The 27437-nt window shown below is 39.2% G+C and overlaps 1 protein-coding gene across 5 annotated transcripts in view; it reads right to left on the minus strand.

Annotated features, from left to right (window-relative positions):
• alkal1 (ALK and LTK ligand 1) overlaps positions 1 to 15279 on the minus strand; it is a 35394-nt gene extending 20115 nt beyond the window's left edge. Inside the window, exons 1-5 of one of the 5 annotated variants that reach the window (XM_052023556.1) lie at positions 14994 to 15279; positions 13931 to 14191; positions 9684 to 9737; positions 9475 to 9558; positions 8273 to 8383 (exon numbers count right to left, since the gene is read on the minus strand). In XM_052023556.1, coding sequence (XP_051879516.1) covers positions 8313 to 8383; positions 9475 to 9558; positions 9684 to 9737; positions 13931 to 14189 — 468 coding nt within the window. In that variant the 5' untranslated portion in view covers positions 14190 to 14191; positions 14994 to 15279 and the 3' untranslated portion in view covers positions 8273 to 8312. Of the gene's footprint in view, positions 1 to 8272; positions 8384 to 9474; positions 9559 to 9683; positions 9738 to 13930; positions 14385 to 14993 lie in introns of those variants that run through there. The other 4 variants (XM_052023552.1, XM_052023551.1, XM_052023555.1 and 1 more) reach the window with 4 other exon arrangements.
• Positions 15280 to 27437: the final 12158 nt, after the last annotated feature.

The raw sequence follows: 27437 nt of genomic DNA on the forward strand, positions 1-27437 counted from the left end.
TTGGCAAAATGTAATGATGTCAAGAATTACTCTTTTGTGGGAAACTATTTCAGCTAAATTCAGCGCATCAGCGGTTCTAAACTTTTTCATTAAGATGAGCTTAGTGTGCTATTCTAAAACATCATTTTAATTATAGTGCTTTGCAAACTCTAAATTAAGGGGCAAAGTTGCTTTGGAATCCACTTGGCAACAGAAATCAAAGACAAAAAAAATGATGTTTCCAGAGGAATTCCCCCCCCCCCTTCAGTAAAAGTGCACGTCCACATCATGCAATCTCATAGAAAAGTTAATTTAGATTTAATTCAACAAGATCAGTGCAATACAATGGAATGCAAAGAATTATTAAAATGTTACCCAATTTAAATGAAAATATCATCCTCACTGTATAATCTGGTTTACTCACTTGCTTTAAATGAGCATTAAAGAAATTTAAAAGAAAAATCAAAGGAAAGGACTAGTCTTTACCCATGGCAAGAATCTTGAGCACCAGTAGAAAATGATAGCTGCAGAGAACATAAATGAAGGGGCAAAGTTGCTTTGGAATCCACATGGAAACGGAAATCAAAGACAAAGAAAAAGATGGCTCCAGAGAAATCTCCCACCCCCTTCAGTAAAAGTGTACGTCCACATCATGCGATCATAATCGAGTCTCATCTGCACTTTCAAGGTAAGCTGATGGCTCACTGGTAACTGACTTAATGAGAAAGCATTTAGATTGTTGCTGGAAGTACTGAGAAAAAGTCTGGAGCAGACTCTGACAAGTGGATGTACTGTGACACTTGTACAAACAAATTAGTATTCCTGCACGCCCTGATGCAACAGCAAGGATTTTTGATTTTATTATCTGTTGGTGATGAGCGGTGAACCTGAAGACTTCTAAGATGGGCAGACCAAATGCCTATCTTGTTCATCATAACTAACTTTGTAAAGGAGTGCATCAACAAGAGTTTACTTAATCTAATGGCTGTTCTAAGTCATCCAACTGGGAGGCCAAAAATTTGTGATTTATGAATTTAGAAATCATACCAAAGCCCATACAGACTGGAAACAAACCATCCCACACTTAAATAAGTTTTCTTTTCCTATCTTTTATGTCCAATATATAAGTACAGAGCTACCACAGAAGTCTAGAAAATACTACTTTGTTTAGATTATTGCTGGGCACATTAAAATTATTATTTTCACTAACTACATGACTTTAAAAAATGAACTGTTATTTTTTAAGATTCTGATGTGTAATGTTTTCCTTTGTGTCTTGAATGTTGTTTTGCTTTGCACAGGAGCATGTTATCTCTGAACTGTGTTTAATAATATAAGATTCATAAGGACAGATGCATGTGGCACCCTGGCTTAGATTAATCTGGTTATCTACTCAGACAAAGCCACATTTAGTGTGATACTTCTGTATAAAATGGTTGTATTAAGGTGACTAGGTAGTGTTGTGGGTTACACACTGGCCTTTCATTAGGTCCTAAATTCTAATCATCTTCACTGTCAGCTGCCTGTAAAATTTTCATGTTAGCAGAGTTCAGGTAGTCTCAGAATAATTCTTGTTGGCATTAACGCTTCTAACTGCGTATTACAATGTTATTCTCAATTAAAGAAGTCACAAGACGACAGGTGTGGTGAGCTGAAAATGCTCACTCTTTCTTTTTCTGATCTGGTTTGAAACACATTGCTGGAGACCTCTACACTTCACATCAGATCTGAATACTCCTGCTATGTTATATCTGAGCTGGGACTGAACGGCCAAGGGAAAATTCTTGTTTTTTTCACCCTTCAAGACTTAAATAAACAAGTTTTGTTAGATCATCAAATTTCAAGATATGCTCTTGAACAGAGTCAATTTAAATTTTTGGTTGAAGAGCTATCACCTGAAAGAAAGATGCCTAGTTATCAAGAAAGCAAGTTATAAGAACCTGAGCATCACTTCTAAATTAAAATGGCTTCATGCTTTCTCTGCATTCATTTATCCAAGAAGGCAATGTTATCAGAACTGCAAATCTTGCTTAGAAAGCAAATGTTAAGAAAATATAGGCAACACATCTGTTGCTCATCCCAAGATATTGAGAGCAACATATGTGTTGCTCTTATTATCTGGGGATGCATAAAAAAACCCTGCTTGTTAGTATACACTAATTTCCTGCCTAGCTTTTAATTAAACGAGACTGGAAAGAGAAAGAGGATTTTACAGAGTTTCTCTGTCTTTATAATTACCCAGAGGTCTGCCTCCATGCATATCTATGGGTTTAGTGGAGCTACTCTGGTGCTACAGCTAGCCAAGATACTAGGGAAAGGGATAAGAGAAAGATTCACTTATGGTGTACTGCTCACAGGTGGGGTGAGAGAAAGCCCACTCAAAATATTATAACGTATTGGGACGTGGCCTCTGAATCTGCGCAATGCACCCAATAGTCCTTTGGCTTGTCCATGACCTGGACAGCTTGGGGAGGCTACATGTTAATTTTGATGGGGAAATTAACCAGTCAAATCAGCGTCCTTTTTATGTCATTGAGTTTCCACAGGGCAGATCAACTTCCATCTCCTACAAGACACGGTAGAATTCCTTCCAATGTATAATGGTGGGGTCAGACAACATATTTAAATCTCATGCCTTCATAAGCACGGATGCAGCAATTCAGCTGATGCAAAACAAATAGTTTATTTTAATGTGCTGTGAAGCCTTCCTTCTAAAGAATGAAAATACTTTGAGCACCAAAAACTAATTTACATAAAAAACAGAAAATCAGCCCTATTTCCCCTCCCTTAGACAATAAGTTATAATTGCTTTATTCACACCAGTCACAACTTTGTGATAGGTTAAGATCAATCACACGCATGATCAGTGATACACTCCATGCTTATTTAAGATCCTGAAATACCAATATTTTTTGACTAAATTGGTCTAAGACATTGACTGTTTCTCTTTACGCAAATGCTGCCTGCCCCATTGAGTTTTTCCAGCTTTTTCTGTTTTGGCTCTCCTGATATTTGCTGCAGTCCTTATAGTTCACTACATCATTAAGGAGTGTCACAAACTTTGAAACAATGCCTTCCTGATATGTATCAAGAAGAGCAGTGAGCTTAATACAGATCCTCAGGAAGACCACCACATACTTTCCACATCAGAAACTCTCTGCTTTTTGTGCCTGACTAATTTTATATCCAGCCTGCCATTATCCTTTTAATTCCATGGACTTCAATTTTGCTAACAAGAAGTATTTTGTCAAGTACTTGTTTAAAAGCCGTAACAGCACCGCTCTCCTCAACCCTCCGTCTTACTTCAGCAAGAGAATTGAATTAAACACAATTTGCTTTTACCAAATCCATGCTAGCTTTCAATTATTAGTTCAATTTTCTCAAAAGCCAGGATATTTTGGATATTTTGTTCTGGATTATTGGCCCTAAACCACTCCCCGCAACATTAAGCTCCTACGTGTAAGATCACAAAATAGATTTTAATCCATTAAAGTCATCTGTACAGAGAGATGCTGAACTGCACGCCAGACCCCATCCCAACCAAACAACCACAGCAGTAACCAATTGTTTTCTTCAAGGTTCCTACCTCCTTTACTCTATCTGAAGATTAATTTAGTGGAGGTGTATGTAGATATAAAACCTGGTACAAACCTGGCCCAATCACAGCCAGTCCAAACCAAACACAGTTCAGTTTCCATACCCACCCCAACTTAACCAGAAATAAAACCATCTCAAACATGTATTTAATCAGTTTTAGAATGAAACATCAAATATTGATCAAAAACAGAGAACATGTGCTGAAAATCTAAACAAATCATCCTGATCTGAATAACGTATTGAGCCATGCTGGTACACCATGATCCAACTTGACTTGAACTATCACAATACAAATTTGAAACATTCAGTCAGGACCCTTATTGTTCTTGTCAAATAGCTATGTTCTAAATTGAGGACCTAACTTATGTAATATCTTGGGCATGCTGTTTCCTTTAGTTTCCATATATACTTTACAAAATCATGTCTCAGACATCTTTTAAAACAAAGTCCATATTTCTCCAGATGTTTCTTATAAATAAGATCCATAGCATTAAGGAATCAGCCTTTTGGCTCTTCCCTATGCTACTATTGGTACTTGAATATCCACCTCTGATCCCAGTGATCACAACCAGGTGCAGTATTTAAGTGCTGTACCATGATCCTACTTCTCTGATTTGTATTGCTCCTGCCTATCATTCCATTGGCTTTGTTGATTATGAAACTACTTTACAGGACTTGCTGTTCCAAATTATGTTCCTTACTTTCGTCTTAGCTATTTCAGCACCATTTATAGAAACGTATGCCACTTATTTCCTTCCAATAAACAATGCTTTATATTTGTCTGCATTAATTTATATTTGTAACTGTTCTGACTACAGAGCCACTAAAATTTAAAGTAACTCTCTAATGTTGAATGTTTTGACAAATTTCTGGGAAATGTGGTAGGCCACATATTCTGAGCCAAGTCTGCTGTCCAGAGACACCATCTGTTGAGGGTCCATCTTGTTAGCCCTCTTCTTCCTGAAATCCAAAAGCATGGTCCAGGGGACCATTGCGCCAAAGTTCCCATCCCCAAAGTATTCCACCAGCGTCTAAAAGAATGCAAAGCTGAGGGAAGAGCTTTGTTAATTAAAAACACTGAAATAATTAAAAATGTTAAACTAAAATACTTGCCTTCCTCTTTTGTCTCCTAATCTGAAGACTTCAAATGCCCATTAAGATCAATGGGTTCTGGGATCCTGTGTTTTGTCCACCTCAGCAGAGGATCTGAGAGACAGTTCCTCACCACGATGCTGGAGAATCCCAGCAAGCCTGGATCTCACCATTGGACCCTATGAGACTTCATTTTGATGGGTCACTTCAGAAGACAATGAGGGATTGCACGGCCCGAATAAATTGATGAGCCCATTGAGTTTGTACAACAATCTCGCAACTTTTGTGATTGATATTGTGGTACTAGCCCACAAATTGCTAGATTTAATGACAACTTTAGATTTTCACAAGCTATGATTCCAGCACTTCCATCAGAATCACCCGCAAGTTCCTTGTATCATTGATCCTATCCACAGATTACAAGATTAGTGAGGAAACATCTCACTTGTTTGGGGCAGGAAGAAAGGTACCAATGCATCAACATTTTGGTACTCATTTAGAGCTTATGCCAGTAATGTTGACAACTGTCCACATATCACGTCTGCTCATAACACTTGAAAGTGTCGCAGTTCTGCTCAGGCCCTGAGTAAGAGGATCAACATGAAAAGCCACTAAAAAAAAAACTAACCCCAGAACAAACTCCCAGTGAAATCAACATTCAAATTAATTGAAAGAAATTGAGGCCTAAAGGACCATAAATAGACATTTTCTTAAACAGATTTAATTCAGTTGATGTAAATATATTTAATTATTTTAACAGTATGAGTGTTTTTTTCAATGTTTTGATTATAAATTATTTTATTTTTCTCCAATATTACTTTGACTTCTTTCATAGTTCCCACAAATATTTCAATGGAAACATTGCAAGCTAGCAAGTCCAGGGCCCAAGGCATCATGAGCTGTCAAATCCATTCTGAGGGGTGCAGCCAGCCAGTTCCACTGAGATCTTGTGTCATGTTGCATTGTGCCAGAAAATGCTGATGTACTAGGAGCCAGACTGCCAGCAGAATATTCCATCAGACATCACACTGGAAAAAACAATATGGTCCAAGGGCAGGTGGGCAGTGGAATGTCTGCCCCAGTATGTTATTGTAAATGTGTACACAAGTTAATCACTGTGCCATCGCTACTTCTTATGAGCAAATGTAGTACAAAATTATTGGGAAAAGGTGTTTTGAGGAAAGGGTGGACAAAGTTGGATCATGTCTGATTTATTTGATGCATATTTAGAACTGAAAATACATTATTTGAATGCATACAGGTTGTGCAAATTGATTCTAATTCATTGCATGCATAGCAACCAGGATCATTGAACCTCTTAGCACATGAGGCCATTCAGCCCATGATGCTTGTGCCAACAAAATATAATTGAACATACAACTTATTTGCCAGATAACAATTTTCAACTTGCTATACCCTGTGTAAGTTGACTCCTGAGAATGGGTATACATTGGCTTAATCCCCTGAAATTCTGTGTTGCCCTTTGGTTGACAGTAACACTGGTGAAACAGGACTTCAATCTCTCTGAGTTACAGATTTAGTCTATTTATAGACTGATACGTGGACTAGAATCTTAACATCCATTGCAGCATATGAGTGCATTACCGGGAGGATGGATAGGGAGAAAATTGTTATGGGAAGATAGCAACATCTGCAACAATTTAACACGGGCACAGATTCCTGGAGGCACAATAAGTGCATGATGTGATTTTTCGGCCAACTTATACCAGAATGCTCAATTGCCAAGATTTTTTAACAAAAGATTTCCTTGTGATGTTGTAAAATGTTATTGTGTCTTCAGGCTAAGATAGTAAACCAGGCTCTTATGGAAAGTTTCACAATATTCTTTCAAAGGAAAGCAAGGGAGTTCTCCCAGTGCCCTGGCCAACCTATATCCCAGAGCCATCACTACTGAAACAGATTGCCTGATCATTTGCCTCAAGTTCTCTTTGTTGGTTTGGTGTGAAAAGATCAGCTACTGCTTTTCCTACACTGCATCTAATTAGACTTCAAAAGACAAAGTAACTGTTGAGTTTTTTGGAATAATCAAATGTCATGAGAGGTGATCTATAAATACAAGTCTTTTTGTTTCACCCTTTTGCCTTTAACTTCACACATTGGAGAACTGTAAGGAAGGTGCCAGAAGAAAATGTCTTCTCAGTTGCTGGCCCTCACATCCTCTGGATCAGGTTTGTCATTAGAGACATTTCCTCTTTGTTAGTTACTGCAACAAAGCAGAAGGTCATTTGGTTCATAAGTCCCATACCATTTCCTATCATTCTCCATCTCCTGCATCCCTGCAATTTATCTTCTCTCAAACACCCATTAACTCCCACTCGATTATTTTAGCCATTTGCAGGGTTAGTTTACAACAGCCAATTAATCTACCAGTACATCTTTGAGATATGGGAGGAAACAAGAACGTCCAGAGGAAGACCATGCAGTCATGGAGAGGACATGCAACCTCTACAAAGACAGCAGCCAGGGTCAGGATTGAACTGGATCCTTGTGCACTAACTGCAGCATCACCAAGCCACCAAGTAATCACAATGATTCTAAATAAAACGTTGGTTAGGCTGCACTTGGAGTATTGTGTGCAATTGTGGTCACCCCAATTACAGGAAGAACGTGGAGGCTTTGGAAAGGGTACAGGAGAGATTACCAAGATGCTGCCTGTATTAGAAGGTATGAGCTATAAGGAAAGGTTGGACAAACTTGCGTTGTTTTCTCTGGAGTACCGGAAGCTGAGGGGAGACCTAAAGGAAGTTTATAAAATTATGAAAGGCATAGACAGGCTAGACAGTCAGAATCTTTTTCCCAGGGTAGAAATGTCAAACATGCATTTAAGGTGAGAGGGGCAAAACTTAAAGATGTGCAGGGCAAGTTTTTTTACACAGAGAGTGGCAAGTCCCTGAAACTGGCTGCTGGGTAACTGGTGGAAGCAGATTCAATGGTGATATATTTACGAAGCTCTTAGAAGGACACATAAATATTCAGGGAATGGAGGAATATGGATCATATGCAGGCAGAAGAGATTTAGTTTAATTTAGTTCAGCACTGACATCGTGGGTCAAGAGGCCAGTTTCTGTGCTGTACAGTTCTATGTTCCATGAATGCCAACTTTCAATTTCTGGGACACTATACATGGTGAATAAAATAATTTTGCAGTTAAGAAAGGGAACTGGACATCATGGAACTCACGCATTGCTTTAACAGAATGACATACCCTCATTCACAGAACACTCCAGTTCAATGACTCTCTAACATTTTTATCTAGAACATGAGATCCTTTCACAAGCAATGACGGCTCTTGAAGTGCCAAACTCTTATGTTATAGGGACCATGGGTGCATGAATGTGTTTCCTGTTTGCTGGCATCCACAGAGATTCCATTCAGATGCTTACTGATAACATCTGCTGTTATAATTTTTCACAGGTCACATCAGAGGTTCCCAGAAATAAGGAAGGTAACAAAGTTAGAGATCCATTCTGTGAAGCTCCATGGGAATCAACAGTAGTTGACTGAAAGCTAAGCAATAGCTGTTTCACGACAGCATTTAGTAGGGCTAAGAATCATTTCTTTATTCTTGTCTGTGAGTGCACATGTGCCACATCACAATGGAGAGGAGTAAAGAAGGAAGAAGTTCAAGATGATGATGATGACGACATTGCTGATCGTGTCTGATTTGTATTAGATAAAGAACTGATGCATATAACTGAAAATAATAGATAATTATTTTCCAAAAAGTATTTTTACAACACATAATATGACTATAATATAACTTACAAATCATTATATGTATTAAGGCACAATAACTTTTAAAAGCACTTTCCTTCTCCATTCTGCAGCCGAAGAATCCCTTTTCAAATGAGCAGCATCTCTGATCCTACAACAGGTCTGCCCTGGCATAGTGTCTGTGTGGCAATTCCACAATGTAATATATCAGTGCCTGTCAGTCAATAAGTCACAGAACTGTAGCAGATCAACTAAGTCTAACTTCAACTTCAATACAAACAGCTGAAGATCAGCACTTCTCCTCAGAAATGCCTGCCACTGCCAACATGATTCAGTCTCCTGTTTCTATTTAAAACCAGAAATAATATAACTTTTGTGTCACTGTTACCAATAATGTTTGGGAATAACCGCACCACAATGTTGGTGCTAAAAATGAATGTTATTTTCAAAAGAAGCTGTAAGACTATTTAGATCAGTATTTGGAAACAAAATTAAACATATACAAACACTGAATTCTGGGCTTCATTCTCGAAAGTAATTTCTTCTCAAAAGGTAATTACTAATCTGAGCTTCTTGTAACTAGGATCCTTTGTGCTATCTTCTGTCCTAGTTAAATGCACAGTTAAAATGGTACGTATATCCAATTATATCAACTGGACATCATTTAGCATTTAAATTGAGACTCATCGGACTCATTGGTATTCGTATGTCTAATGTCAGTCTAGTTAAAATGGTTAAGGGTAAGCAGTATTGTGGAATGGGTGGCCAGCAACATATCAAGAAATATACTTTCCCAATATATGTGAACAAAAGTAGGAAACAGCCGTTGGCATCATACTAATCAAAAACCCTAAGGACATCTTTTATCCATTTTGAAGCAGATAATAACTTTCACTCAGTGACATCTGCAAACAATGTTCTGTTGTTGATCTGTCACTCACAGAAGACCATTGCCCAACAGCATTAAATCCAAAACTGTTTGCATTTATCTACTTTTCAGCATAAGAATTATGACCTTAATGTATTACATTTACATAAATAATCAATTATAGACAAATAAAGTGTACTTACAAGCTGGTGTGGAACAATCCCTTGTGTTATAATAGAGACGCTGAAATTGCTTACTGCACTCAGATGAGAATGAGATTGGTCCTGCTTGATAAATAGGAAGAGATAACTAATAAGATAAATAAGAATATTTCTGTCACAAGTAAATGTATTATAATTTTAAAACAATGTGATTATGTTCTATGAGTGTGCTTCAATAAAATGGTTCCTACCTGCAAAATGCTTTAAAAACTTCCCTTTCAAGTTGGAGTCTCTATGGACAACCTCTGTGGAGGAAAATTAAGATTTCATTTAATATTCTTGAGGTTAAAATTGCGAATATTTGTTATCTTCAGCTGATTTACAAAATTAGAATGTAATTTCTGCTACATAAAATGCATTTTCATTATCTCAAGTAATAAATTCAAAACTTTGAAAACCTTTAAAGGTACTTTTTACTTTGAAGCTTGTGTCCCAGGAATGTGTCATTTCCCTATTTACAGTACAGCCCTTGGCTCAGACAGAAGTTTGGCAATAAAAGTGTTAATATTTCTGTCTTAAAGTAATATTGGAGTATCTTTGTGTTTCCATCATTTTATGTTTTGTCTTATTCTTGGTTTATTAATCCCACATTTAAGGTGGATCCTTCATGTGTTTTGAATGAATGTGTGAACAAGGGAGGATGGAATTTTAATCTCACCATTTTATATTTGTCACTCAATCTATTTCTATAGTTGGAACAGGTTCATTCAGATATCTTTGCCATCTGACTGGTCAAAGTAAAAATAGAGTTTGTCATGAATGAGAAAATTTGAAAACAATGGGACAATGGCCAAAAGATGTCTCATGTTGCTACTTTGGCAAGGAACTCAAGTTGATTGATAATAATTTGACAACATGATGACAGTTTATTAGTTTGATCAAGATCAAAAGGAATCTATCAGTCTTTACATACAAATCAAATTCCAAGTCAGCCAAAAAGAAACTCTGATTTTCAGCAAGGTGATCCTTGACATTGTGGGATTGGAACCATGCACTTTCTTGACAAAAGCATTGGGATAATTGTGGTCTCCTGTGACAAGTATTCGCAAGAAGTATACTCAAAAGGCACAGTGTGGTAAAACTTCTTTAATTTGTCATTACTTCAATTTAATCTACCTGAAATGACTAATGTAGAGTGGTTGTGTTCATCTGCATGATCATCTCAAGATCCAAAATCTAATTATGGCATTTATAGGCAGATACATGGAACGTCGTGTGCTTGTAGAAGGCCTATAGTAATGCTGAAGTGAAAAATTTCAAAAATCTAGATTTGTGAAACCACCAGAAAGCCTCAGTGAGTTGTTTATACACCTGGGTACCACTCAGGCAGCAGCTGCAAATGACAACACGCGATTGATATTAACTGCAGTTGTTTATAATAACTAATTTCGGAAAAGGATGGAACAAAGATTATTTACCAGTCAAATTAAAAATACAAAGGGATTGCACATATAAAAGTTTTGCAAAAATTTGATGTGGTCTTATTTTTTCTCATCCATTTCTATAGCTCATGCAATGGAAAGAGAGCTGATTTTCCATATTGAAATAAAACACGAAAGAGGGCGCTATTGTCGCAAGTTTGCAAGTTATTATTATCAATCATAACTTTCAAGCTGGTTGTCATTAGGGTCATCACTTTGAGTACTGAGTGTAATTTGATAGGTTGATTAAGAAATCCTCATTATATAAAAACTTTATGTTTAACACATGTAAAGTAGAACCTCTCAGACATCCACAGACAAGGGATTAGTTTTTTTTTCACATGCAGTTAAGCCATAAAGTTTGTTTTATGTGGGTACAAGTGGAAAGAAAATGGCTGAGTTTCCAGTGGATGACACCACTCCACCTATTTCCTCTTGTGGCATCAGAACTAAAGGATGCCAATTCAAAAAGTTTCACATGTCCTTGCTATCAGATCTTCTAACTGTGAAGAAAGGGGCACGAATTTGGATCAGCCATCCCTACATGATATACACCAAGGTAGCAGACTTTCAGCTGCAAAGATATCAGCATAGCTTACTTTATCAGTCTATATTATCTTTCATGAAAATAGCACATTTATTTTAAATAGGCAAATTTATCCATTAAAATGGTATACTAAACCATTTCATACAATGACAAGGTTTCTCCTTTTGCTATGTCCAAACCTATCATTACATAGTTTATTTAAATATGAGACATAAACTTCATGCCAAACATTCATCTATATCCCTCTTATGTTGTCAATTATGGAAAGTATTTTGCCCACCAAAAGAAGGACCTGTTCCTTAGTTGTTATTCTTTTAGGATCTGGAATCTTTCCCAGGACAAGGCAGAATCCCAGGGATCTCTGCATCAGGAGCCCAAAATAGTACAAAACTTGACTCTGCCGGTGCTCCATCTATTTCCTTTAAAGTTGTTGGTCTGTCACCCAGTCTTCCCTCCCCATCTCAAAACAAGCTGGGGAGAACTAGAACAATTCTGCCCTAAAAGCTCTCAAAGTACCTCTGTAAGAAGCATCTTTTGAAAAGTCCTTTCAGGAGAACTTAAAGACACTCAAGGAATCTGAACTAAAGTAATATCCTGAATCAAGGTAATGTGTTCCAAAGAGATCAATTTTCTCATGCCCTGAAGCAAAATTACTCATTTTTGTCATTTATTATTGAAGACTTTCACTACCTACTCCTTCTTTGGTTTGGAAAGATTGTGGGTGACAGAGTGGTGGTGGGTCAACTCTCCCTTAAAAGGCCAGATTACAGTATGAATTACTGAAATGCTCTCACAGACACCAGTAACTTGCCACAACAATGCATTTGACTATGTTTCTGGAATGTTGGAGATGCTTGGCAGCCAAGCATGTGAGCCACTCTTCCATCACTGGATAAATTCCTGTGGAAATTTCACTCATTATCTGGATAGCAAGTGTCCACAATCTTTTAAGTACTCTCATCCCATTGGAATCAAGTTGGAATTCAACAACTTGTACCACTTGTTTTCAATATGCTTTGGCTTCTTAGTTATAATGTGAAGTCTGAGTTATGCTGCCGTGGAATGAAAACTGTTTTTGTCTTGTAACAACTGGCAAGAATCATAACTCTTTCTTAACTTGTGTTTGGATTTAACTCCAAGAGCAAAACTAAGGTTGCAAAGTGCTATTTCCCTATTATTTCAAGTGTTTTATATTTGATTAGTTCAGTAAATTGATATTCTAGTAACAGCAGTGAGGTTTTCTTCTTCAATTCCCCGTACACTTGGGATTCCAATCACAATCAAACAATTACATTGAGATGCTTTTCTCAATGAATGAAAAAAATCTGTACTAAAATATCCTGACAAAAGGTTCCGGGATTAGTCACAAAATCAAAATAAGCTGACATTCTTTGACAGGTTTAATACCAATTATATTCCACATCTCAATGGATTTTTAATGTTAAGTAGTGTAAAGAGGAAGGAGGAAATATTGACATCAAAACCATGTTGACATCAATAAAATCCTGTATCATTTTATAATCGAGATGGATGTAAATAGTCAGTTTTATGAAATTCTGCTTGGCACTGAACATCATTGAAAATGGCATGATGAGAAGTTTCAGTAAATCTGAATGTGCAAACGAAATTAAACCATGCTGTTTTTCAGCATAAGAAACACATTTAAGTTTAAAATGTAGCACTGGTTTGATTTCAAGTTGCAGTACTTTATTGGCAGCCTTTATTTATCTAAGCATATATTCAAAAGGCTTTTGTTTTTGCGAGATTGTATCAAATGTAGGTTAGTTGGCTTATCATAAAATGCAGGTTTACATGATAGGTTTATTTCAAGCAAGATAATTTCTACATTTCTAATTGTGTTCAAAGACCTCATTATCTGCAGCTCAAATCAACTCGTACCATGGTTAAAACCAGAAAACTGAGGTGCACTCAAATGAAATAATTTGTCCTGTGGGTAGATGCAGCACATGACCCTGCAAAGGGTTTCTACTGTTTCAAAAGCTAAGCAGGGCCAGCCTTCATTTTATTTGTTTTCATTTTTATCAAAACAACTCATTTACTTCCCCTCTGCCAATATAAAATTCAAAATGTTGAATTTGACCTGTTTGAAATAGTACAAGGTAACTATTAACATGAAATCAAAGACAGTGGTAAAACAATTTTAATGGGTTAGCTCTTGATAAATCAGTTTATTTGGAAATTGCTACTCATGACTTCTTGCCAGATATATTAGAAGGGCACTGATGCATATTTTTACACGGGCAAAAACATCATCTGATATAGGATTAGACACGACCTGACGGTTTGGAACCGGAACCTTTTATGCATGGACTGCCCTAAATCCCCACATGAAAGGTGGAATTAAACATGCCTTTCTACGTATTCAAGTATGATAACCGGGATTAAAATCCCTAGTTTAGCGCTAAGAGGAGGAGGATCCGCACCCAGGAGTCTTTCGCTTTCTTCTTACCTATTGGTTTGTCCAGCCTTGGGACAAACACGGCTTTTTCTTTAGTGAACTGTTTGTAGTCTTGATCCAAGGCATAGAAAGTGTCGTATCGTTTGACTGTGTTCCTGCCCCCGTTATTGCTGTCTCCCACGCCTTTTAAGATGAGGTCTAAAGGTGATTGTCTCGCTTTCTGCCTCGTCTCTGCTCTGCCTTCACAGTGACCCGCATTGACCAAAAGAAGGGCGATGCCCAGCAAAGTGTGCCATCTCCGTCGGCCCATCTCTACATAAAGGAAAAGTCGATAAAAGATGAACATTCCCTTCAGAAGCATTTGGAGTACCAAGGCAACTCCGTATTGCCTTCTAAATCCTGCCGGACGGACTGCTGACAGAAAGTGCTCCAATCTTGCTGGGGAGGAGGTTTAAATTAGCGTGTACAACAACCACAGCTCTATTGCAAAGTGAACGATTTTTAACATAAGGCTCATTAGATCAAATCTAAAGCTTCTCATCACGGGATGTGGAGGTGTCACAAGCACAATTCAGTTTCCACATTCCTGAGTTTTAACCCGTTTTACATGATGCGAGCATGCTCCATCCCTCCCTTAAAGCATATTTCCTTCCATACGTAATATCTTGTTAGGTCACATTATAGACATGGATTAGGAAAGGTATTGCCAAAGCAGCACATTGCAATCCAGGCTTTAGTTCAGATCTACTTTGCACACATCACCGAATTCATTTAGCAGGCTGAAGCAGGTTTTCAGAGTTATATAGCGATGCAGAAGCAACGCCGAATTTCGACGGGAAATAGCCATGCCATCTCGGATGTTTACATTTGTTGAATGAAATGATCGCACTGTATATGACTGACGAAACTCGCTGTTCTCAAGTCGTTACGGCGTTCCAACAAATCGGTCAAAATAACTCATCCGATGTAGGAGTAACTCAAAATATAACCGGATTTAATTCAAAAGCTCAAGCGAGCAGAGTCTCGTCAATATACGTTACTTTTATACTATCAATACCTTGCTGAGAGTTTACAGTGTATTCGGAAATACTGCAAAATAAAAGCACAGGCTTACCTGAACGTCAAACTATTATCTCCAAGCTACCTTTAAAATGTTCCGACGGATGAATAAATTCAGTTAAAAATATCTTCTGGTATCTTTAACTGCCTTTTTTATTACGTACATATAAATGGTCTAAGTAACATGCACAATGCTCTGCATCTATCCATCCATACACCAGGCTTATATACATGGAGCAAGCGTGACAGTATCGACTTTAGGTGGGTGGCAAATAATGGAAACATCTTCTGGTAATCTCCCTTCAGAAGATCCCTCTGGCACACATCTTCGTCCCGATGGATAGTAACTGAAGTCCATCAATTAGTAATAGTTCTGGAGTCTCCCATATGGGCAAGAAGTGCCTGTCTAGTTACTTGTAAATCTGGTCAGCGTTGGCTGTGCCATGCTGTGCTAGGATTATGTTCACAATTGTGGGATTCCCCTAAAAGCTGCTGACGTCAAGAGCTGTCAGCAGAGATTTCGTTTTTCTCTCTAACTTAAAACATGAGAGAAACTCGCAAACAGGAGTTTAAGATCTTCTTTAAATAAGAACAATCTGCCCTAGATTTCTGAACTAGTTATGGTCTAGAAGATTTTTGTTAAATAAAAGCGCCTATTTAAGATTTTAATCTCCATCGACATTCCCTCCATCAGTTAGATTTATCAGGTGAACGATAAAACGGCCGGTGCTGAGTAATTTTGCAAATTCAGTTGGATGAATGACAACAGTGCTTTCCTGAAATTCGACCCTGGTGTCAACTCACAAAGCAGATATTATTTTTTGGAAATTTGCTTATTAGTAGCGCGGGGGCACTTATTAGGATTACCTACTACCTCACACTTCCACTGAATGGCATGTTGATCCAGAACAAAGTCAACACAAAAATAACACATTGCAGATGCTGCAAACCTGAGACAAATATCCAGCAGTTCAGGTAGCATCTGTGGAGTTAACGGCCCACACTTTACAGGGGGTGCTGAAGTTCCACACAAAGCTGGCGTCATTTCACATTCCCACAGATGTGCACAGGGATTCAGAAGTCCCAGAATTATTGGCAGCATTTCCCTGACTCCTCACTGAGTCCAGCAGCAGAAGCTGGACTTGCAGCAACTCCTCAGCACTTACACTGGTGAATCTGCCCACACGACCTGTGGCAGGGCTTGGGATCCATTCACTTGAATAAGAAGAGAATCAAGGGATGAAGCCATGTTTAGGTTAAATTTCTTTCTTCAGGTTTATATAATTCCATTAAGTGTTTTAGCATTTATTAAGTATTTAAGTCCCTTTAAGCTTTGCTTTCAAATTTTTAAATAAATGTTAACATTTTAAAATTGACTAATCTTAATAGATTTTCTATGGTCAAAAGCATGCAGAGTTTTAATCAGGTTTGACAACCTGCTAAGCTGTGTTGCCTGCACTGTAATCAAACAGACTTGAGTTAATCACATGTTTGTGCCCATTTGGGTAACCAATTTAGCACCTGCTCTCATTACAGAGCAATTAAAAAGCACCTGACAATATCCACACACTGAATTTGGACAGAGCTCCCAGTAAAGCATGTTGTCTTTATGGTCCCTGTTCTGAGGACTGTCTTGCCCTTGAAATGTGGCTATTTTTCTCCTACGAGGAAGTCATAAGCAGCATGTGGTGCTGGTGAATGGCACCAAAACTTATATGATGCATTTTGTCAGCAGTCAAATAGTAGCTGATGTCAGAATTTAAAAGGATGCAAGGATAAATGAGGTGAGCATTCAAAAAACAGATATACATCTCTAGAAAAGGTAAGGACCACTGGTGCACCTTGAACCCCCATGGCAGAAGGTCAACTGTCAGAGACAAAGGGGGGATCTTGTGGAATAGAGGATATGACAAAGAATTGCTTGTACATGGCCCAGTGCTTCTAGTTCTGTTGTTGCCTTAGTAAGTAAATCTATCCCTGTATTGCAAGGATAACCTGGAGGTGGAACTCATTGGGGATCCATTTCCCATTCTTGAGTTACTTGAGTAGGTCAGATATCAGACTAGCCCTGTAAAAAGAAAAATATGGAAACTGAATGGAGCAGACAACTATAGAAGATGGAATTCTAGCACAGAAATAGAAAATACTGGAAGCAATTGACGGGTCAGGCTAAGTCAGTGGGGAGAGAAATAAATTTGATGTTTTGAGTTATCAGAACTAGAAAAGTAAGAAAACAAGTGTGTGTGTAGTTGGAGAAAGGTGGAGGGTTGAGGAGAAAAGAGGGAATGTCTGTGATAGAGTGCAGACCAAAGTTGTTGAGGTAACAAGGACTTTAAAAGGCAGCAATTGGAGACAGAAAAGAAAAACAAATGTAATTGCTACATAATGCTCAACATAAGCTCAATGAACAGCACATCTTTTGTAGCTACATCTGTGGAGAGAGAGACAGAGAAAAAGGTTTACATGAAACTGTTAAGTTCAATATTAAGCCTTGATGGCTGTAACATACCCAGACAAAAGATGAGGTGCTGTTCGTTGAGCTTACGTTGAGCATTGTTGGAGAAATGTCAAAGACCAAAGACGGGTCAGATCAAGAATGGGACAGAGAATTAAGTGACAGGAGACTTGATGCTCTGGGTTACCCTTGTGGACTGAACAGAGGTATTCTGCGAAGTGGTCTCCCAATCTGCATTTGGTTTCTCCAATGTAGAGGAGGACATATCATTAGCACTGAATGCAATAGATACAAAAGCCTAAAAGCACATACCACCAGACTCAAAGACAGCTTCTATCCCGCTGTTATCAGACTTGAATCAACCTCTCATGCACTAAAAGATGAACTCCTGATCTCCCAATCTACCTCGTCATCACCCTTGCACTTTATTTGTCTACCTGGACTGCACTTTCTCTGGACTGCCTGTCTGCAGGAGCTACCTGCTGGAGCTACCTCCTCCAACATCAGTAGAAGAGAATGTAGTTCCCACATTCACCTCAGAACCTACAAAACTGGTGCGGAAGCAAGTTATCCTCAATCCTCAGAGACTGAGAAATAGAATAATAATGCTGACTGCAAAGAATATGTTGGAAAAGTGTTATGCTAGAACTTTTTGAATGGGTAGAAAGTTAGACTGTGGAGTTGTCTGAAGAAGACAGAGAGGCTGGAGCAGAACAAGGACATTAAATCTTTTTTTATCTTTGTATTTTTAGGCAGTTTTTCAAGTTTATGGATGACTCACTTTCACTTTGGATCTGTGGCTTCTGAGGTGGCGAAAGAGCCAATGTTGAAACTGCAGACCCTTCCACAGATGGGGCAGGTGATGGCTGGGGTGATGGGCTGCTGAGTTGGTCATTTGGAGATGGTCCGCTCCTTGTTCTCAGTGTATGACCTTGAGCTTCTCAATACCATGGCCAGAGATTCTCAGAGGCCAGAGAGGGTGTTACATTTCTTCAAGGAGGTTTTTAGCACATCCTTGTATCTTTTCCTCTGTCCACTTACTAATCTCTTCCCCTGGCAGAGCTTGGAATAAAGTGCCTGTTTCAGGAGTCCGATGTCAGTATGCAAACAAAGCAGCTTATCCAATGTCACCAATAGAGTGAAACTCGGGTCTCCATGCTGGGGATGTTGGACTGGGAGGGGATGCTGATACTGACTTGCTTGTCTTTCCACTATATTTGGACAATTTTGCAGAGGCAGCTTTGGTGGTTATTTTCCCCAGCCTTGAACTGCCTGCTAGTTTAGCAGTCTAGGTCTCAAAAGCACATCAGAGGGCAGGAATCATTACTGCCCAGTAGACCATCGGTTTAGTGCCAGATCTGATGGTCAAAATCCATGCTGATGCATTGTGGCTGATGGTGGATTTCATCCTTCACCAAGAAGTGGCTCTAAAGATTTAAGAAGTGGTCCATGTTTACCAGGGTCTCACCATGAACCTTTATTGTCAGAGGGTTTTGTGTGGCCATTCAAATGAAACTTGGGTAACCTTGGTTCTGGAGTGCAATCACCGTAGGTTAATCAGTTTTTTATTAGCTCTGAAGATTAGTTCCACTCACACAAAAAGTTTTTTGGAAGTAAGATACATCACTGAGAAAAGAATGAAGCAAGATTAAGCAAAGTGCTGAGGTAATGAAGCTACAGTATTTGGCACCAGTCTTTACTGAGATTGGCTCTGTCATAGACCCATCAGTTAACATCAAGACTTGCAAGCCATCTTGGTGCAAGCATAAGAGGAGAGAAATTTCTCCCAGCAACCAAATTTGAGAAGTGTTTTCTATAGTTCCTTCTGACTGATGGAGTCAAGGGCTTTGGTGTGTCGATAAACCCCATGGATAGTGGCTAGAGCTGCTTCTGATATTTTCTTGGAGTTGCCAAGTGATGATGATCATTTACTTTAAACTTTCCAAACTATAATTTTTATATTGCTCCACTGACAATTCATGCAGTGCTGGAAAATATCATTGTTGCACACAGCTTTGGAGTTGTCTCTTCATGAAATCCATTTCTGAATCTTTGATGCACCGCTGTCAGCTGCCTCATACAACCTGTATCAGTTTCTCCTTTTGGCTTTTGTATTCCACTTATACTCCTTTTTCTTGGTATGTAAGCACATTTACCACATGTCAATTTCTGCAGGTGAAATGCTTTAACCCAACACCACAAGGACATGGCTCTTGTTCTGCCTCTTACCAAATAACGATGATCCCTTTAACATTTTCATTCTGCTTTCAAAAATGCGTATCCACTTTGCCTCTGGATAGAGACAATCCACACTGTGATTTGGGGAGCAACCATTAGGTTGCTGCAAAGAAGCAGTTGAGGAGGACCCTGGTGATGACCTTCCCTGTGGCAGACAGCAGGGAAAATCCTCTGTAATTCCCAAAGACCGACTTGTCCCCTTTCATAGAGTCATAGAGTTATGGAGTTGACAGCACAGAAATGCCCTCCCATCTCTATGTCAACCATACAGTACCAACGTGTCTTATTCCCACTTACCAGCACATTTTATTTAATGTTCTGTGTCGTTCTTGATTGGTTATGGTCATGATCATGGCAAGAAAGTTCTCTCAAAGTATGGTACTTGTAGCAAGTAGGGTCAGGACACTGATAACAGAAACAAAGGAGGGGCTGAAACATTCAAGAGATCATGTTACTAAAGCAATCAAAATCTATGACAGAATTCTAGACAATTAGTATAAGGGTATCATTCACAGAATGGCTCAGTCTATAACAGTGTAAATCAGATAATGAGGAATGGCTCAATCTGCAGACGAGATAGGAGTGGTAATAAATGTATTTTTGAAATAAAGAGGGGTAAGAGTGCTAGAAATGGGTTTTAGAAACTAAGTTTAAAGAGAAAAATTGTATGAAGTATATGCTAGAAAGAGAGCATGAAAGTGTTACAAGGAAAAGAGCCTTCGGTAACAGAGTGAAGAAGGAGAAGAAAAAGTGACTGTGTCACAATCACTCAGAGGGTTACCATTTGAGATTTTGAGGAGCAGATTGTACCTATTGCCTGTATTACGTATTGTTTACTATATTGGATGCACTTATAATCATTAGTTGTTTGTTGTAGTCATGAACAAGTCTCTTGAGTTAAGTTAAATGAAGGATGAATAGTCATGTCTTACACAGTAGAGGCATGCAAAGTTGCAGCAGGTCAACCATGTGCTGAATGGATTCCTAGAAAAACTTAATATTTTAACATGAATGTGACTGACAGAGATTAGGAGTGCCTCTACAAAATGGGCAGTGTGGATTTATTTGGATAACGTTGGTTTTATGTTGCATTCAGAGTTTAGAGGGCACTTCGAGCTTCAAGGGTTGGTTTATCTGTAGAACATTTTGTTAATTATCAGGGCTGCTTGATACATAGGAACGTACATAAGACGACGTGAAATAGGAGCATATCCCAAGGTCCAGCTTCATTGCCTTTCTCTTTGGCCTTAACTTGCCTAGTTGCCTTGATGGTATTTTTTTTTTGCTGAGTTGATTGGCAAGGTTAACTATCGATGAAATGCCAAAGTCCAATGACTGAGAGTGATGATTTCCTGATCAGTTTGGAACTGTATTTGAATGGGCTGTTTGCACTGTAAAATTTCGGAGACCCAAAATAGCTAAGAATGAAGAATTTGTGAAAGACCTGTAGAGAGAAAGGGCAGCTAAGTACAGGAAGGTCAGCACTCATAGTGTTACCTTGAAATTGTACGTTCTTCTCGTGTCTGCGTGAGTTTCCTCTGGTTGCTCTGGTTTCCTCCCACATTCCAAAGCTGTACAGGTTAGGAGCTATGGGCATGCTATGTTGGTGCCAGAAGAGTGACAACACTTGCAGGCTGCCCCCCAGCACATTCTCAGTAATGTAAAAAGATGCATTTTACTGTGTGTTTCGATGTACATGTGACTAATAAATAAATATCTAATTAAGATTTCTGAATCCTTTGTGGCTATTTATAACAGAACAAGAGTGGAAAATAATATAGAGAATTTTCTTGATATAATTGTTTCTGGAAACAATGAGAGCCCAAGAGACACAACTGTATTCAGTGAATCTATGTGGGTTCACCCAAAGTCACTTTTACTGACCTCGAGAAAGAGCTCTGGGCACATGTTGAAGCAGGAAGGGGAATTCTACACACAGTCGCAGAGGATGGAAAAGAAAAGTGAGGCATAGAAAAAAAAGTGAAGAATCATCTACTGAAGAAGGAGACCTCAGATTGAAGCTATTTAATTATGTAAATGAAAAAGGCAATTGAGAGGAAGTTCAAAAGCAATGACATGGCACAATGGAGAAATTAACAATTTGTTAAAAGAATCTATCCAGGAGTGAAGTGATAGTGGAATGAGTACATAAATTAATCTGTATACTCTAAAAGTGAGCCCTGAATCGTGCATTGTCATCCTGACAGTAGTTTAATAGGGTGTTAACACACTTGGAATCAGGATCTGCTGGAGGCCATGAGTTCATTTTAGAACCAGTGAGGAAATAAGAGAAGGATTCAAGCCGCAAAACGGTATTTCCAGGAGGTAGAGTGTAATTAAAATATCGGACTACAAATGACAGTTACGTCAGGATTTCTGTCCTGCTGTAGTCAGATTAGAGAATAAAGTTGGGTTGTCAATGTTCATAGGTTTATTTCTACGGTAGAAGTCTGCTTCTATAATAAACTTGTGCTTGTTAGGGACATTCACAGTGATGGACAGTCTAGAAGGAGATGCCATTAGACATGACAATAACAGATCCATTGTGGGGTCATCACTGCAAAGATTGAGTTGGGTAGAAAGGTTTTGCAGCTATGCTGGTTGGGAAGGCCAATTAGAGAGAAAGCATGGGACAATTTGGGTTGCTGTCCTTAAGTGGCAACAAGTGACTCACTTCATCCCTTTGGAGAATATTAAGAAAGGATCAGAGGAGTAAGGAGGAAAAAGACAAAAAAGGAGGAAAAAGTAGAAATAAAGTAATGGGCTCAGGTCTGGAGCAGCAACCAAATTGCACATTCAAATTGCTGTGGAAAATTCAAGTAGCATATTCATGGATGTTATCCAGATATATTTATTTTGAGAGAGATTATGAAATAGAAAGGCACCAATAGAAGGAAGTCCAGATTTAAAGTCAAAGGTCCCATGGTAGGATAAATTTAATGTAGGGTCCAGACAATGTGGAAGAGCAACAAAATGTTCAAGCTTGGAGACAGTTGCCGCAAGAGTGTGAAGATATGAAAAATTATTGGAAGTGTAGAGTATCATGCGACAGACAGAAAGAGGTAATTCTGTGGAATTTAAAATCCCAGGAGATTAACAGAGCATGAGATAAGAGACAAGGAAGATCTCTGGAGGAGTGTGGTTAGAGATAACAGGTCTACTTCTAGTGCAATTGCAATAATACCCAAGGTCAGAACAAGGGGAGACTTTGAGTATGAGGCCACCAGACCCCAATCAAAGGCAAGAGTCTGTAAAGCACATTACATTCTTGCAGGGAAGGTGATGTCAGAAGTAATTGACCATGCACCTTCTCATCCTGCCATGCACATTTGTACAATTGGAGGGAGAGAATGTGTGGACCCTCCAGTGAGGTGAACAGGCCTCTCTTTTCCTTCACAAGAAGAAAGATCTATCAAATAAATACTCTTCTGTTTGACCTGAGGACAGACTTGTGTGAGAGATTCCCTTGCTCCGTGACACTAGTCATAAAGTGATAGAGAGATACAGCACAGAAACAGGCCCTTCAGCCCCCCACATCCATACCAATCCCATATACCATTTATTTGATTCATAGCCTTCCATGAGGATAGAAAAACCTTGAAATCCTCAATCTGGAGCTGTCAGTGTCTTTTGAGATTTACAAATTTGGCACATGCAAGCAAGGACAAAAAGAAACGTGGTCAGGCTGAAGACACTGTCAAAAAGGTTCAATTTTCAGACGTTTCTAGATCAAAAAATGTAGGATTGTTAAATGGAATGAGAAAGTTTTCCTATCAAGAGAAACTGGACAGTTTGGGTCTATGTTCTTAAGTAAAAGTGAGAATTCAAGCAAAACTACCTAACATGGTGGAATTAACATCTAAGGCAGTGTGTCAAGCAGCCATCAATGTCGATATGTGAGGCAGTCTCAAGATGGACCAGTGCTACAGTTGTCAACGGGTTTGGCATGTTCCCCAATGGAGGTAACTGCCAGTGAAGGCAGGGATTGTCTCACACAGGGGACAAGGATAAAGAACAATTACACAGTAGAATCAGATAACGAAGAGCTGAAAGGGAAATGCTGAACCGTATATAATCCACAATTGAGCAGGATCACAAAGGCAGTACATTGAAGGCCACCATATAGATTGACAAATTGGTAAATTGGTTTATTATTGTTGCATGTACCAATGTACAATGAAAAACATTGTTTTACGTGCCATCCATATAGATCATTTTATCACTTGAGATAGTACAAGGGTAAACAATGAAGAATAAAGTGGTACAGTTACAGAGAAAGTGCAGTGCAGACAGACGATAAGGTGCAAGGCTATAACGAGGTAGATTGTGAGGTCAAGGGTCCATTTTATCGAACTAGGAAACCATTCAATAGTCTTATAACAGTGGGATAGAAGCTGTCCTTGAACCTGGTGGTACATGCTTTCAGCCCTTTGTATCTTCTGCCAAATGGGAGGGGAGGAGAAGAGAGAATGTTCAGGGTGGGTGGGGTCTTTGATTGTGTCGGCTGCACTACCGAGGTAGTGAGAAGTGTAAACAGAGTCCATGGAGGGGAGGCTGGTTTCCGTGATGTGCCAAGCTGTGTTCACAACTCTGCAGTTTCTTTGTGGTCTCAGGCAAAGCAGTTGCCATACCAAGCTGTGAGGCATCTGGATAGGATCTTTCTATGGTGCATTTGTAAAAATTGGTGAGGGTCAATGGGGACATGCTGAATTTCTTTAGCCTCCTGAGGAAGTAGAAGCACCGGTGCACTTTCTTAGCTGTGGCTTCTACGTAGTTGGACCAGGACAGGCTACTGATGATGTTCCCTCCTCAGAACTTGAAGATCTCAACCCTCTTGACCTCAGCACTGCTGATGCAAACAGTATCATGTGCACTGCCCCCTTTCTTAAAGTCAATGACCAGCTCTTGTGTTTTGTTGACATTGAGGGGAAGGCTGTTGTCATGACACCATACCATTAGTTTCTCTATCTCCTTCCTGTACTCTGACATCATTATCTGAAGTTCAGCCCACTACGGTGGTGTTATCTACAAACTTGTAGATGCAGTTGGAGCAGAATCTGGCCACACAGTCATGAGTGCATAGAAAGTAGAGTACGGGGCTGAGGACACAGCCCTGTGGGGCACCAGTATTGAGGATAATCGACGCAGAGATGTTGCAGCCTATCCCTACTGATTGCAGTCTGTTGGTCAGGAAGTCAAGGATCCAGTTGCCCTGATTACTAGACTTGCCTTCATGGAGAGTGCAAATAGCCGCACTCTCATCTCAGGTGTACTATATCACATGGTTCCAGATTATTATATAGGAGCCTTAGAGCTCCTATATTGAGAAAGTAAGCTCAAGTCTGTGCATTAATCTTGCAGCAATTTGCTATAGAGATGTCACAGAACTATGATAGGAAATGGTAGCTCGAAGACTCCTTTATAATAACCTGGAACCACGTGAGATAGTACACCTGAGATGAGAGTGCAGCTATTCGCACTCTCCATGAAGGCAGGTGCAGCATTCAAGACACAGGTAATTTTGCATTGATACAATTGCAGATGGAATACAACAACTATCAGTTTGACGGGAATGTGAGGTTTGGACTGAAGATGGGATGAGAGGGGCTGTCCTGTCAAGAGAAGGTAGACAGTTTGGGTCTGTATTCCTTGGATTTTAGAAGAATGAGGGGTGACATTCAAACATATAAGATCGTAAGGGGCTTGACAGGGTAGATACTGAGATATTTTCACTAATGGGAGAGTCACAAATGAAGTGACATAGATACAAAATAAGGGTTGATCTTTTAAAACTGAGGAGCATGGAAATTTCTTCTCACAGTGGGTAGCGTATCTCTGGATTTCTCTGCCCTGTAATGGTGGTGGAGACAGATCATTTGATATACTTAAGGTAGAGATAGATAAATATATGAAAGATCGAGGAAGTGGGGGTTCTGGGGAAGTGGCACAGAAGAGTAATTGAGGCAATAGAGCAGCCATGGTCATAGTGAATGGTGGGGCAGGCTTGAGGGGCCTGATGGCTTACTCCTGCTCCTATTTTCTTGTGTTCTTGAGTTCTGAAAAGAGAGCTAAGCTGTTAAATGCAAGACCTGTCTGGGAGGAAGTCAGACAGCAGTTTGGCCAAAGCATGAGAGAGAATAAGTTGCAGGGGTAGAGGGAAATAAGGAGGGGAATGAGATTAATGAGATAGCTCCCTTAGGAGCTGACATGGACTCCATGGAGTGAATGGGCTCCTTCTGTGTTATCATAAGACAATCCAGAAGGAAAGGTCAGAGGAGATGACTTCTTTTTTAACCTCAAAGGAAGACAGAGGAAAGTCCTGCTGTCCACACAAATAGAAAGAGAAATAAAAGCCAAAAATTCTGGAGAAATGTAACAGATCAGACAGCATCAATGGTAAGAGAATGAAAGTTAAAATTTCAGGCCAATGACCAATCAGGGCAGAAAAAGTGAGACGACAAACATAGTTTAAGTTCCAGAGATAAGGAGGAGTGAAGAAACTGAGGGAATGTCTGTGATAGGGTGAAGACCAAAGCTGCCAATTGTTTATGTTGCCATCTCTAGAAAGAGAGCTTATCTAAGAGGAGGAAGGTGAATGAACGAAGTAGAGAAGGAAAATAGAGGAAGAGACAGGGATGTAAGATAGTGTGAAAGAGCAGAACAAAAATAGAGAGTCTTAAAAAGTAACCAGAGATTGTTGCAATTGAATTCATGATATCCAGTAATGTACAAAATACAATATGGAATTGCTTCCCACTCAAGCAGTTAATCCGAACCTTTAGCATCTGTGTTAAGTTTTCTGTGCTAATTTTGATGTGTACAGTAGCACCAAGATGGTAATCAAGCACACATTATGCAATGTATTAATGTTGAAGCAACAATTACTGAGCAGAAAGTGAGATCAAATGTGTATGAGGTCCATCTGGAGAAGTAATCTGTTGTAATTTGCAGTGAAGAGTTGACAAAAAGACCAAGAGATAAAGCAAATTGGCTGAATTTATAACTCTATATTGATGCAAATAGTTAACCCATTGCATAATTTTATTTTTGCAAACAGCTAATGTATGAGTGAACATGTGAGTTTATTTCCTCCTTTTTAAAGAGAGAGCAGTGCAGTGTATATAAATGTGTATACATTTCAGAACTGAGTGCAGCACATATGACACTGATGGATTGCTGTACCAGACACTAATTATCTGGCTAGCAGTTACCACCTTCAGTAAAGTATGCCATTTTTAAACTTATTCAGTTTTCAAGTGCTAGGTGTCACTGGCAAGAACAGAATTCACTGTCCGTCCCTATTGGACAATCATTGGTGGCACAGTGGTGCTGCAGCTTAGCACAGAGGTGGTGCAAATAGTGCGGTTGTCTCACAGCTCCAGTGACCTGGGCTTGAATCTAACCTCTGGTGCTGTCAGTGTGGAGTTTACATGTTCTCCCCCTGACTGTGTGGGCATCCCCTTTTCCAAAAACAGGTTCGTTGTTAGGTTAATTGGCTATTGTAAGATAGCCCTAATGTAAGTGGCTGGTGGAACAATTGGGATGGGGTTGTTAATAGGCATGGATGAGGGAATAGATTACAATGTCATAAATGGGAGAATGGAATTGATGGGATTGCTCTAGGAATTATCTCGACTTGGTGGGCTGAATGACATTCTGTGTCATAAAGAAAAATATGAATTGCTCTTGAACTCCATGGATTGGGTAGACTGCAACCACAGAGATGGGTCTGGGATTAGACTGGATAAGGGGGTTAGTGAACCACAAAGGTTTTTGCAATAATTCAGCAGCTTTGCAGTCATCATG

Source organism: Pristis pectinata, chromosome 9, assembly GCF_009764475.1.
Source record: "Pristis pectinata isolate sPriPec2 chromosome 9, sPriPec2.1.pri, whole genome shotgun sequence".
Lineage (NCBI taxonomy): Eukaryota > Metazoa > Chordata > Chondrichthyes > Rhinopristiformes > Pristidae > Pristis > Pristis pectinata.